Source organism: Sander lucioperca, chromosome 21 (assembly GCF_008315115.2).
Source record: "Sander lucioperca isolate FBNREF2018 chromosome 21, SLUC_FBN_1.2, whole genome shotgun sequence".
Classification (NCBI taxonomy): Eukaryota; Metazoa; Chordata; class Actinopteri; order Perciformes; family Percidae; genus Sander; species Sander lucioperca.
The window spans coordinates 28,617,183-28,631,303 of NC_050193.1; the positions used below are offsets into that span (position 1 = coordinate 28,617,183).

A 14,121-nucleotide genomic window follows, 5' to 3' on the forward strand; every position below is an offset into this window, starting at 1 on the left:
TGTGTAGATACCTTCAAGTAAAGTGTAACCCACTTTCCTTCTCTATTAGAACTGAGTGATTGTTATCACAGCTGATTACCTGGATTCATTGGGTCAGTGGACCATTTTTAATTCAGACTAAAGCAAACATTACACTGCATTGCCAAGACAGGAGAAAGACTGCGCTGGTTCAAAGTGGGCTGTAGTCCTCCGGCTCGTAATGGCTCTCCTGGTGTCCCGGCAGGCGCATGTGGACGGATACGGACGAGGTGTGTGGCGTAGACGGAGAGGGGAGTGAGAGGCGGTGGAACGGGGATGCAGGCGCAGGGTGGGAGGGGGGAAGAGGGAAGGAGTTGGAGTGGGGGAGAGGCAGGGAGTGGGAGTGCGTGAGCCTCGCACCTGAGGCCCGTGACACTGCCGTCGGGGGCTCGTAGTAGGGAGACAAGTGGGAGATCCGGGGGGGAGACGGGGGACAGGCCAGGGTGAGGCCTGGGTTGGCAGCGGTGTAATGAGGTGGCAGGAGCCCCACGAAGTTAAAGCTGCAGGCGTTGAGGCCGGAGCCGCGTCTGGGCCCCACCATCAGGACCTTCTTGGTGTAGTTGTTCAGGGTGGAGACACCGGCGGACATGCAGACAGTGAAGGCAAACCAGGCCACGCTGACGGAGACAGAGAGAAACAGGAAGCAGGTGGTTCGCTTGTGTTTCAGTGCTGAAATATACTCGGCCCATTTCGATTTTGATTGAGGGGGAAACTTGGAAAACTTGAAGAACATCATTTTCTTCTTTTTCAAGAAAAAGAGAAAAGCACAGCTCCCAGGGTAGAGATATGTGCTGCTTTGCTGCTTTTTCGGTTAGATACAGTGGCAAATGGTGGGAAATAATTGTTTCTTTCATGTATGTTAACGGAAATAAAATTATTCATCATCATCGTCATTATCAAAAAACCATGATCTTTTTCTAAACTTAACTTAGTAGTTTTGGTGCTTAAACCTAACCAAACTGCGACCGTTTCAAAACGAACATGTTTAAAACCGAGACCGTTACGTTCTCTGGTTTAGATACGAGGACGAAAACGATCCTGTGGGTCACATGAGAGGATAGGAATATACAACCTATATTGCCGTATGGCTTGTTGGACTCGGTGCAGTTTCAGTCAGGCACCATGTGTATGTACTTAAGGGCCCTATTGTAACGTGAAGCGCCTGGTGCAGGTGCGTTTAGGGCGTGTCCAAATCCACTTTTGCTAGTTTGACGGCGGAAAAAAGGGTCCGTGCGCCGGGCGCATGGTTCTGAAGGGTTGTACTTAGTGTCTTCATTAATCAGAGGTGTGTTTTGGGCGTAACATGCAATAAACCAATCAGAGATCATCTCCCATTCCCTTTAAAAGCCAGGCACGTTTGGACCTTGGAGCATTGCTGTTATGATGGAGGATTTGCACCGTAATATTTTTATTTGTAATCTTCTGCATGTGTGTGTGCTGCTTTGCGTCCCTGTGTGTGTAACAAGCATAGTGTGCGGGTGCTGTGCACGAGCCTAGGAGCATTTTACTAATGCTCTGTTAATATAACAATAAAATGCTGCACTATTGACTTTAGACCAGGTTTTTGTTGATCAATGGTGCGATCACTTCCTGCTGCCTCAAGATAGCAATATGCCAAGAATGCACCTGAACACACCTCCCTGTAAGACCAGCACGCCCAGAATGCACCTGAACACACCTCCCTGTAAGACCAGCACACCCAGAATGCACCTGAACACACCTGAACACACCTCCCTGTAAGACCAGCACGCCCATGGGCCACAGATGGACGCAGGTGCATTTGCTATTTAAACGACGCGGTCGCTGGACGGGAAACTGACAACTGCGTCGGTCTTAAACTAGCAAAGACACTTGGGTCAGGCTTTGCGTTGGGCTTTGCGCCGCGCAGCGCTGCGCTGGGTGCAAGATAGGGCCCTAAATGTTCAGTACAGTGTTTTTAATGAACTCACTAGAACGCCCAGGAGTAGCCGTAGCTGTGAGGTTTGAAGTCTTCTGGTCCCATTGAGGCGGTGGTCTGAAACACCTGCATGAACATCATGTGACCCACCATCCCAAGCAGACCTGGGAACACAGAGGGAGGAATATACACCAAACTGGTTACATCATTTAAAGGTTTCATCTACATTTCAGTACAAGCAAGAAAACCAACAAGAACTAAATATTCAGCAAACATATCTTTCAAGATTATTGTAAATGATTCAAATATGGATTTTCATGTTCAAAAAGGAGTAGGTAGTAAGTTTTTCTGGCCCTAGCCCCTTTTTCTACTTTTCAACTTTAGTTTAATACAAACAATTTAATTCTTCACCTATTCATACATGTATACTTACACATACATGCACATATACCTACTTACATGCACATATACACATGTATACCCATATACACATGCATACACATACATATACACATTAGTTTTTAATTTTTCTTTTCCAGCTATCACCTAAATCATCAGCTATCAGCGAAAGGAAACTGGTTAACACTGGTCGTTCTCTGTTTTTATTAAAGTCTTATTCAACTACTGTATGTATCCAAAGTAAAAGCTGTACCTCCCAGGACTGTGAAGACAGCAGCGAAAGCGTTGAGCAGCTGGCCCCAGCGCTGCGTGGAGGGGCAACAGGTCCGGATACACAACTGCACGGACAGCAGCGTGCAGCTGATTAACAGCAGGCCGACATACATGATCTCCAGCGATAGAGACAGCCACATCATTGCTGTGGAGGGAAGAGAAGAGGCTGAGCACAAACACTGGCAAAGGTTTGGATTTTTTACGGTCAAGCAAAGTGCCCACAAAAAAACCGCAAGAGAATGTAATGAATCTGTTTACCTTTTTCTGATCCTGGAGTCAAAATATAAAACCCTCGACACTTCTCCTCTAGGAATCAAAAAACAAAGGTAAATGTACAGTAGAAATGAACTCAAACATGCACAATAAATTAGCTTTATACCATGTGGATGCGCCGACAGTTTTGTTGTCATTACTTAGAATTCCTAGCCTAGAAATGTACACGCATCCTAGCGGCAGCAAATGTAATTTGCAGGGTCGTCTAGCAACTCTCCGTTGGCTTGCAAGCTGGAAAAAACAAACTCTAGTTAGGCCAATCACATCGTGTATAGAGTCGGTGGGCGGGCTTAACATAATGATGGCAGAGTTGCGACGGTTCTGCGTGAGTTCCCTGCTACTTGGAAACAAAGAAGATGGCTGCTGCTGCTGGCGAACAGCGGTCTTTGGAATCAGCTTTGGCCGCGACTCTGGAAGACTTGGAGTTAAGCTTTTCTTTGAGAAAAGAACAAAGAACGGAACTGAAGTCATTCTTAAAAAAGGAAGATGTGTTCAGAGTTTTGCCGACTGGATACGGCAAAAGTTTAATCTATCAACTAGCGTTGCTCTGATTGGTTGTAGCGCTATCCTATTGCGTGCAGAGGGAATTTGAAAGACAACCGTTTATCCCGCCCCTCGGATTGAGCCCTGCCAATGGTGAGTTCCATTGTCAGGCTATAGAATTCCTCTTAGGGGAGACAGAAACTACGCACTATAGCTTTAAGGGGACCTGTGTTTTAATCTAAAGCACAATCTGTTTTTCTAATCTTAACTAGTCGTTTGGGTGCCTAAACTTAACTGTCGTCACCGCACAACGCTCACATTGTGTCGGCTAAACTCAACTGCAACGGCCTCTGAAACGACCAGCATCTCACGGTGCTCTGTACCCATCTCACAGTAACCTTTTTCTCGGCTAAATTTAACTGTAAAGACCGCTAAACTTAACTGTCATGTGACCAGCCAGGGGGTTGCCTAATTTCCTAGGATATCATACGAATTGGTATGCATAACTTTTCGTACGATATCATACGAACCCGTTTGTCAGAATGTGTTGGCTTGTGGCAAAAGTAACCACTGTGACAGTGATATTTGTATAGTCACCATTGCTTCTCCATGTCCAAGAGGAACTGAGCCTGTGCATATAGTTGTTGTGCATTTAAATGAACCCACTGCGATCCAATTACTGTGTGAATGAACCAGAAGGAGGTAAAAGTGTTTACATGGCCCGCAGTAATCGGATGGGATGAGATTATGAGATTTGTTTGGTATAAATCTGGAAGGATGGGGCCTACGGGAACAATCTTAGTAGCAGCACAAAATGAGACTTTGTCAGTGCGTCTTTCATTTCACTTATTAATTTCAACATGAATGTATTTTGTTTTCACCCTAAAACTAAAATGTGTTCTTACCAGCACTGCTAGCAAGGCTATTAAAAGAGAAGCAAACGGGAAAAAAATAGAAGCAACCTGTTTTTGTTTCTGCAGGCAGTTAATCTTCTTTGTGGCTTGTTTACCAATGGGTTACATGACAGCTGCAATAATCAGCGTACCGTATTTAGCTCTATACTGTGGTGGCCCTGAAAGCTCAACACACAAGAAAACAAATGCAAACAGACAAAACGAAAGGAAATGAAATGAACATTTTCAACCACTTGACAACACGTGTGCAGCATTTCGAGAGAAAACAATGCAAAGTGAGAAAACTACCAATGTCAAGTTGGTAGGGCTGTAACGATACACCAAACCCACGATTCGGTTCGTATCATGATTTTTGACCCACGGTTCGATACAAACCTCGATTCTTTTGAGGGGGAGGGGGGGGGTACAACTTTTTTTTGCCACATGGCATCGTTTTATCATTGATTACATGCCACTTTGCAGTAATACAACAGATACCTTATTTATTGATATTGATTGATTTCAATATCGATCGATCCAACACCAAAGATTCTTTTGTACCTTAAAATAATGTTTCCAAAATCGTTTCAGTGGTTCATCAACTCGAATGAGACATAAGAATAATGGTAATGATAACAGTAATGGACAATTCCGCTTTCAACCTGTAGGGGGACCGAAGAGGAAAAGTGCTTTGGTGACTACTGTAAAGGTGCTGGTTAACAAGTAGCTAATGCTAATGCTTGACGTTAGCTAATTCTTGTGGGGTAACATAAGATTACGACATCGTTCAACACGCTCAGTTATTTTTAGTATGATTGTTTTGACCAGGTCTAGCAAAGCGAGATTACTAAAATAAAGATATTGATGTCATAATCAAACTTATTCAGCCCTATAATTCAAACAAACATAAACAAAATAAATCAGTAAATATATAACTATTAAATATAACAAAACATTGAATAGCTAGGTGATTTTTTTTTTTTTTAATTTCAACATAAAAGCTCCACAATGGGTCTTTCCCCCCTCCACTTCTAGCAATTCCATAAAAAAAGGAATGCTACAAATAAACACAAGGAACTGCTGCGTGATGATTATTTCCGAAGCCTGGCTGAACACACTCACTCATCCCAGACGGCAGCTAGTGGCTAACAGGGTAGGTGAATTTAAACAATGTCTGAGTTGAAAACGCATCTTGTTGTCATGTAAGGGCCCTGTTCATGTTGCACAGACATTTTAATTGCATTTTGTGTCTGTTAAGAGGCACAAATGCAGTCTTTATATTATGCCTCCATAACTGCCGTTTTAGCAATGTGAGCTCTGGGCATTAGCTGCAGCAGTCGAGATTAACATAAAAATTGCCCGGAGTTCTCCTTTAACCATGTTCATGTTAGCTTGTATGTTAGCTTAGAGCTGGGCGATATGGAGAAAATCAGATATCACAATATTTTTGACCAAAATACCTCAATATCAATATTTCAGCGATATTGTAGAGTTGACTATTGGTGCTTTAACAAAATATTCACACAATGAGAATTTTTGATAAATAATCATCAATAACTTGAATATAATGACTAAGTGAGTAAAGGCAAAGAATAGAACAGCTAGAACAGTCTGGTAAGTTCAGAAAATTACATCACTTTACTGTAATGCAGCCTTTAAATTTTATTTATTGATATATTGCCCAGCCCTATGTTAGTCGCTAGTCTCACATAGCCAGACCTTCCTCCACAGCGCTGTGGAGGAGGGTCTGGCTAGTCCACACAGCATTCCGGGATGGGAGAAAAACATGCTCTGGTTTAAACGAATTTCTTTAAACCAATCACAATTGTCATGGGCGGCGCAATGCGCCAGGCGGAGCCCCGGTGCCGCTGCAAAATAGTCTCAGGAAGGAACTTGTTTTGGTGGAACATGTGGACGTTCAAAAGTAGTTTTAGTCGTGCAACAGAAAACTCCGATTGGACAGATAGTCTAGCTAGCTGTCTGGATTTGTTCACAGGTGTTCACTGAAAACTGGTGAAAGTAAACCAAAACAATAAAGTTGCACAAATTTTGGTCCAACAATATTTGGAATTCTACGAAACAAAATACCTTCATTAATACAACAAGAAGGACATTTAGGTATAGCTTTTGTAGCAGAGGCACATAAGGAGGATTGGTGTTTGCTTTCATCACTGCCAACCATAACCAAACTCACCTATTAATGCCGAAACGCTGATTGACTGACTGATTTTATATACTGGTATTTGACCACATAAGTCGATTGAAACTTTTGGCTGAAATTACAACTCAATCCTTACAATCTGTTGCAAATCAGCCCCAAATGAGACTGTGAAACCCAGCTGATGTTTGGGAATCCTATTAACCTTTCTCTCTCTGGGTTTCTAATCCATAATTGAGTCATGCTGTTGAAGTCTAAATCTCTGTGAGCAGAACACACACTGATAATAATCCTCTTTGGGCCGAGCACATACCCACACACACACACACACACACACACACACACACACACACACACACACACACACACACACACACACATACTGTATACAAAATACAAATTAACACACCAGCGGCCTTAATTCATATCATCGCCTTGGCTCGCCTCTCCTCCTGTGACCTACTTCATTGTCTGTTGCACTAGTGCCACAGTTAGTTTGTTTCACTTCCTGTTTCTGTGCCAGTCCTGATCTCACCTCAGGAATATAATATCCTCTACTACACACAACCTGATCAGCAGTGGGGGAAGAAGTATTCAGATCCTTTACTTAAGTAAAAGTGCTAATACCACCCTGTAAAAACACTCTGTTACAAGTAAAAGTCCTGCAGTGAAAATGCTACTTAAGTAAAATTATGCAAGTATCATCAGGAAAATGTACTTAAACCTACAATGTGTAAGAATTTCTCCCATCTAGCGGTGACATTGTATATGACAACCAACTGAATATTACTTTCTAGCCCTTCCTCCTACGGTGGCCGAACATGAAATTAGCTCTCTCCATCGTTTACACGCAGCTGTTCTAGCCACTCCAATATTAACTTTGGTCTTGTTGCTTCGCCTGTCGCGTTGTCCTTTTAATTCTCTTTTTCGCTTCTCTGGCGAGTAATCTCCCCCTGGCATTCGTCATGGTGCCAACAGGTGTAAGGGGGTGAAATGCGGAGGTATGTCCCTCTTTGGCTAATGTATTTTAAAGATGGAGGTATGTCCCTCTTTGGCTAATATATTTTAAAGATGGAGGTATGTCCCTCTTTGGCTAATGTATTTTAAAGATGGAGGCGCTACATGGTTGCCGTCATTCGAGCGAGTCGCTCCTATGTATTCTGAATGATTCTGAATGCCAGATTCTACGAGAATACTTTGATTAGTTGGTGGAAGTAATTACACATGAATGAGTACATATTTGTGAAAGAACAAAGGGGTTTTTGCTAAGAATCAACTCAAAAAATGACACAATATAGGTTTAAAGTATTGAAAGTAAAAGTGCTCGATGCAGAAAAATGACTCACATTTTAGAACCTGGAAATGATGAAAACCATTCTGTCAATCAACTATACTACATGTGTTTTGTGTTCAAAAATCGTAATTTGTAAAGTAACTAAAGCTGTCAGATGAATGTAGTGGAGTAAAAAGTACAATATTTCTCTCTGAAATGTAGCGGAGTAGAAGTAGAAGTAGAAAGTGGCATGGAAAGAAAAGACTCAAGTAAAGTACAAGTACCTCAACCTTTGTACTTAAGTACAGTACTTCAGTAAATGTAGTTACATATGGAATGTACTAGTTACATTCCATCACTGCTGATCAGCACATATGTGACCAGGGGCATGCTTATGAAATCCCTTACAGTGATACTGATTGTTTACCATAAACATGGCTACATGTATAACTGAGGTCTGTCAGCGCTTCAGTGTAGATTTCTTCACACATATCCTGTGTTCTCTCACTTATTAATATCCTCTACCTGCTTAATCCTTTTCAGGGTCACTAGTGTGATACATCTGGGCTGTTTTTTCCCCGTTTGAAAGAACCCGAGAAATTCTGACATCACTTCCTTAAAATCAAGTCATTTTGTGCCTTTTGGACAATATAGAAATCTAGTTTTAAACCTCCAAACTTCTACTTGTAATTGCTTTACATCATTTCACTTTCTTTGGCATCCATCCAATTATCCTTATTTATTTATCCAATTATTTGTCTTCCAAATTCAGATGCTCATTATGATGGTGTGCCTTCTTTTGTGTTGTTGTGCTTTGTTTTTGTAATTTGACTCGATGTCAGTGTAAATGAGGGCCGCCCGTCAATGATCCTTTGAGAGCAGGTTTGTGTTTTAATTTCAGCTGACTGGACAGGGGATTTATTTCCTGTCACATCGTCACCTTTTCAGACACATTTCCTCCAGCGGTAGTCTACGTGATATGCAGTATAACCACTAGGAAAGCTCCAGGATTTCCATATACCCACTTAAAAATGCTCAATGACACACAACAACATACTTTCCATTATATTTTTGACATATTTTGAATTGTCATCTGTGTTTTTCTTCTTCGCATAGGCTAAATAAAGGTATTTCTACCGTAAATTGGTGCATAAAAGTGTATCCGAATTGAAGTCTAAATCTCTGTGAGCAGAACACACACCGATAATAATCCTCTTTGGGCCGAGCACGTACCCACAGACACACACTCGGTCAGACACACACATACTGTATACAAAATACAAATTAACACACCAGTGGCCTTAATTCATATCATCGCCTTGGCTCGCCTCTCCTCCTGTGACCTACTTCATTGTCTGTCGCACTAGTGCCACAGTTAGTTTGTTTCACTTCCTGTTTCTGTGCCAGTCCTGATCTCACCTCAGGAATATAATATCCTCTACTACACACAACCTGATCAGCAGTGGGGGAAGAAGTATTCAGATCCTTTACTTAAGTAAAAGTGCTAATACCACCCTGTAAAAACACTCTGTTACAAGTAAAAGTCCTGCAGGGAAAATGTTACTTAAGTAAAATTATGCAAGTATCAATGTCATTTGTGTTTTTCTTCTTCGCATAGGCTAAATGAAGGTATTTCCACCGTAAATTGGTGCATAAAAGTGTATCCGAATACAGGAAATGAAGTTGTTGATGCTCAAAATTTCCCTGAGGGAGGAGACCCAGATCCCTCCCCCCAAAAGGCAGATTCTGGCCAATATACAGTACAGTATAACCACTACAATACTTAGACTACACCACTGATTTCCTCTTTTGTTTTCTCAAGCAGTCCTACATAAATCAAGAATGTGTTTCTATATTTCTACCTATGTTCCTCTCTTACCCCACGCGTCTGTGTAGATGTTCTCCTCGCAGATGAGGAACAGGCCAGTGTGGAAGGTGGGGAAGACAAAGCGGTCGTCCCCCGTCTCCCAGGAGAACTGGATGGTGGAGGAGTTGGTGACGCCGGGAACGGGGATGCATTTGCTCTGCTTGATGGGCGAACAGAGTGGCTTGGGCACCTTCTGTTTACCCACGCACCAGTAGGAGGACATGAGGGCAACGGTCCCCGTGATGAGAGACACAACAGTCTGGATGAAGGAGAGGCGAGGGGAGCGCATCTGCTGCAAGAACGCCATCATGCAGGGGTTTTAAACGGGGGCTTGGGCTGCTGGAGGAATGGTAGGGATGGAGACAAATATTCAAAACATTGTCAAAAAGTAGCATGTCAGCAGTGTAAATAAATGTCTGACATGGGAATATTGGAATATCATTTTTGTTCTACTTGACTTAATACGGAAGAGGATTAAGGCCACATGTGAAAAATGTCAGAAGAAAGTCAGAATTCTGACTTTTAACTCAGAACTCAAATAAAAATGTCACGTGGCCCTAACCTTCCATATGGTACACCTCCATTCTTGCATGTCACTAAAAATATCACCAGCATGTTCCTAGTTTCCAAGGAGAAGCATCTCAGTCCAATTGCCTGAGATGATTAGCGAAGGTGTTTGAAAGAGAAGGTGCGGGGGAGCCAGTGGTTTTACATGACTAATCACATTAAAAGAATAAAAAGACGGTGACAGAAAATCAGCACAGTAATTGGTGGGAAGACAGATGGCGGAATCGGAGGAAAATAGGTGAAAATTGCTGTCGCCATGGAACCTCTCCAGGCGACAGGCACTCAAACCAATACCTCTGAGCTCTTGACGTCAAAGCAGTGAATTCAATTTGAAGCAAGGAGAAAAGAAAGCACTCACCTCCTTCGGCCTCTCTTACTTTGTACTTTGTCCCCAGTTCCCTCGTCGGGTTCACTGTGGAAGGTGAAACAAATAGCAGGCTGTGCTCCCCAACCTGTCTGCGCTCCCTTTCGCTCTTCATCACACGGTGAGAGTGATGGAGGACTTTGGCCGTCACACTGACCTCTGCGAGCAGAGTGACTGTCAGTCAGACACAACTGAGAGCATAGCGCACGAACACAAACACCCACACACCCACTTCTTTAATCCATCCGTATAAATCCAAACCAGATAACTCTGTTCCATCTGTTTTCATTATGATTCCTAGACTCATTTTGATCTATTTCATCCATCTCTCCTCCTCCTCTTATCTGCCCTCTTCCAATTCTATCCAGCCTGTAAAAGCATGCAGCACCCACTGTTTTGATGTGAAGATCAACATGAATTTGAAATGGTGAATAAATATGTCAGATAAACACTATTACTTGGATAGTATTGCTTTGCAATACCATATGTATGCACCAATTTTAAGTGACAACTTTGTGACCCTTAACCAATATACACTGAAACACAGAGGGGCATCTCTTTGGAGCAATCTAACCAATGTAAGACTTTGGTAACACTTTACTTGAAGGTATCTACATAAGAGTGACATGACACGGTCATGACACATGAACCCTAAACTGTCATGACAAACCGAATGACACTTAATGACAGAAGCGTTATGTCATAAACGTTTATGACTTGTTTATGACATGTTCATGACAGTGTCACGTCACTCTTATGTAGATACCTTCAAGTAAAGTGTAACAAAGACTTCTCTACTAGCTAAAACAGAGAGCTCAACACACAGGGTGAAAAGAGGAGCTGCAGAAAACCATGTAAACCTATTCTGATATAACCTCTAAATACAATTATGAACCTGAAGATGAGCATAATATGAGCACTTTAAATCTTTAGTTTTAGTTCCATTTATGACAAAGAAAAAAACGCACAAACTTCACCCGATCATATAAATACCACTATGTTTAAAATTTTGAAAATCTGCTTTCATATTCCAGGACCATTGCATTTTAACAGGTTTCAACTTCTCCATCCATCCATCTTCTTCCGCTTATCCGGTAACGGGTCGCGGGGGTAGCAGCTCCAGCAGGGGACCCCAAACTTCCCTTTCCCGAGCCACATTAACCAGCTCCGACTGGGGGATCCCGAGGCGTTCCCAGGCCAGGTTGGAGATATAATCCCGGTTTCAACTTCTCCCTCCGCTAAATCAGACATTTTAGTTTTCTATTTTTACATTGAAGCAGTTTGTTTCCTTAAGTAAAAATGCTCAGTGTGACACCGACAGGAACACAGAATTGACCTTATACATGTTCTAGACTCGAGAGTGCATTCATAACCGCTCTTCTAAAGACAGAATGGTTAGGAGTTATGCACTATGGTAAAAAAAAACCGGGCAAAGAAATGTCAGATGAAAACTAAAAGAGGTGGTTTTATCAGTACAACAAAGGTGACCAAAAAATAGTTTTAGAAATAAGAAGAGGAGCGTACTTGAAGCATTTTTTAAGTGTATTCATAATTCATATACATATTGACAGGTTTCTAATACAGCATGGTTTTAGTGTAACTGTCTTCTCAGCTTGACTTTTTTTTTTTTTTTTTTTTACAAGAATAACAAAAAATGATAAAGACAACACCATGTACGACTCACTTTTTAAATTTTATGGCAATGCTTCTTTTGAATGGATTTTGCATCTCCCGATCAAATCGCTGCTGTGTCACTAAAGAATGAAATCATTCAGAAGTACTTGGTAAGGCTTACTCCCCATTGGCCAGTAGGGTTGGCCAATCACAGCTGTTCATATGACACCCTCTCCAAAGGTTCCAGTTCCCAAAAAAAAAAACAAAAAAACAAAAAAAAAAGCTTTCATCACTGAATGAGGGACTGACACCTGTCAGTCAAATGCGACTTCCTATGTAGCACTGGTGCACACAGTACACAGTTCAGCAAACGATGAAAACGCTTCAGTGTCCTGTCCATCTTTTCCCTGTCAGCACGGTTAAAGATGGCGGACACGCATTAGTTCATAGTGTTATCTCCTCCTCTTACAAGGCTCGGCCCTTCTTTTTGCACATTACGAACATTTGTTCTTAAAAAATAAGCTTGTGTCCATCGGATTTCTCATGAATACTATCTGTACCGTAAAAACCCCGTGATGAAAAATAAGAACACTTTTCAAAAAGGACCAAAAATGGAATCAAAGACCCAGATATCGGCATTTTTTTTCAGTTTCTCTCTTTCTTTCTCTCTCTCACTCGCTCACTCACACTCTCTCTCTCACACACACACACACACACACACACTCACACACTCACTTATACACGTGACTTTTGAAAGGCAACAGATGTCCGTTCTCCAAGGCAATAATGTCTTTGTGGCAAACTCGACCCTGACATTCCAGACAACATCACTCTGGCTCCTCCCTCTCCAGGAATGAAAGGAAAAAAAAAAAAAAATCAAATCCAATTCATGGGTTGACTGAATATAAAGTGAGATACATCCATTTCATTTTCATGAGTAAATACGGATGAGGATACAAAATAATAATGAGGACTAAAATAAGAACTGTGGTCATCCTTATATCATAAAATAAAAAATACTGCTTGTGAGAGGATACAAAATTCTCTCCTCATCTTGTCTGGGTTCGACACCCAACTTGCTCCCAATACGCCTCTTCAAAGCAACCAAAAAAAAAACACCTAAAAACACAGGTAAATGATAATACAGATGATGATAAGCAAGAGTTTTACACGTTAAGTGTGTCGGAGGAAAATCAAAGTAAGCCTAGAGAGGAAGTTTGTTCTTTTGTTCTCTACAGAAAAGTTCCTTTAGTTCCTCCATCAGTTTTGACGTCTCATTTGATCCCACATCGATCTTTGTTGGGTTTTTTTCTTTTACCTGTAGCTCCGTTCCTCTATGTTGCATGTCCATGGTTTTTTTTCCTTTTTCTGCTTTTAAGTAAAGAGCAACAATTCTCTTAGGAACAAAAATCATCTTTTTCTCCATTGTCTTTAATGTAAATAATGCTGATTCCCGTTGAGAAATTGTACATTCCCTTTTGTTGTTCTCCGTCACAGTCCTCCTTTCACATTTGGGGCTGCTTCGCAAACAAGTCTCATTTCTCAGTCTTCTATTGTCCAAACTAACCTAGGAAAGGGAAAACACAAACAAGTTGAGGTTAGTATTAGGGGTGGGAATCTTCACTGGGGTCACGATTCGATTGCGAATATCCTGTCAACAATTCAAATCGATTCAATATCCCGATGCATCACCTCCTCCATATTATTATATATGGCAACACATGGTTAAAGCGTATCTCTCACCAAAATGTAACCTAGAGTCTTTTTGTGAATGTACCCGAGTCAAACTTTCGTTTAAAAGCATATTTAGGACGGAATCGCCACTTTTAAGATTCACCGTATTCTTGTTTTTCTGGTCAAATGGCCTTTTGAATGGGAGTGCTAGGGACACTTTGATACTAGCCTCAAAATAGCTATTTTTAAAACACTAAGAAGGCTCGACACAACATGAGACTTTGCTCCAAGTATCACCAGAGGCTCTACACATGAACTTGAGCATTGACAACATTGTTTGTGTTCACAGAGTTTACTAAAAAAGGTTT

At 41.6% G+C, this 14,121-nt stretch overlaps 2 protein-coding genes and 1 long non-coding RNA gene across 5 annotated transcripts in view; 1 reads left to right on the forward strand and 2 right to left on the reverse strand.

Moving 5' to 3' along the window:
* Positions 1-10,696, reverse strand: LOC116065461 (germ cell-specific gene 1-like protein). 2 transcript variants are annotated; one of them, XM_031321009.2, is made up of 6 exons: positions 10,460-10,696; positions 9,547-9,873; positions 2,846-2,893; positions 2,568-2,732; positions 1,968-2,079; positions 1-635 (listed from the first exon to the last, which is right to left on the reverse strand). In XM_031321009.2, the coding sequence occupies exons 2-6, from the start codon at positions 9,842-9,844 to the stop codon at positions 170-172; spliced, it is 1,089 nt and encodes a 362-aa protein (XP_031176869.1). In that variant the 5' UTR covers positions 9,845-9,873; positions 10,460-10,696; the 3' UTR covers positions 1-169. The 2 variants fall into 2 exon arrangements, with proteins under 2 accessions (XP_031176869.1, XP_031176868.1); XM_031321008.2 differs by having other exon boundaries at positions 9,547-9,870; positions 10,460-10,695.
* Positions 758-14,121, forward strand: part of LOC116065479 — a 25,113-nt gene continuing 11,749 nt past the window's right edge. The window contains exons 1-2 of the long non-coding RNA XR_004108733.2: positions 758-907; positions 7,976-7,982. This is a non-coding gene — a long non-coding RNA (uncharacterized LOC116065479). The remainder of the gene's footprint in view (positions 908-7,975; positions 7,983-14,121) is intronic.
* The window catches only part of tcf20 (transcription factor 20), a 17,615-nt gene continuing 15,483 nt past the window's right edge, over positions 11,990-14,121 (reverse strand). For both annotated transcript variants that reach the window (XM_031320952.2, XM_031320951.2), the window contains exon 6: positions 11,990-13,646. Coding sequence is in view for 1 of the 2 variants with exons in the window: in XM_031320951.2 (XP_031176811.1) it covers positions 13,642-13,646 (5 nt within the window). In the remaining variant the exon portion in view is untranslated. The remainder of the gene's footprint in view (positions 13,647-14,121) is intronic.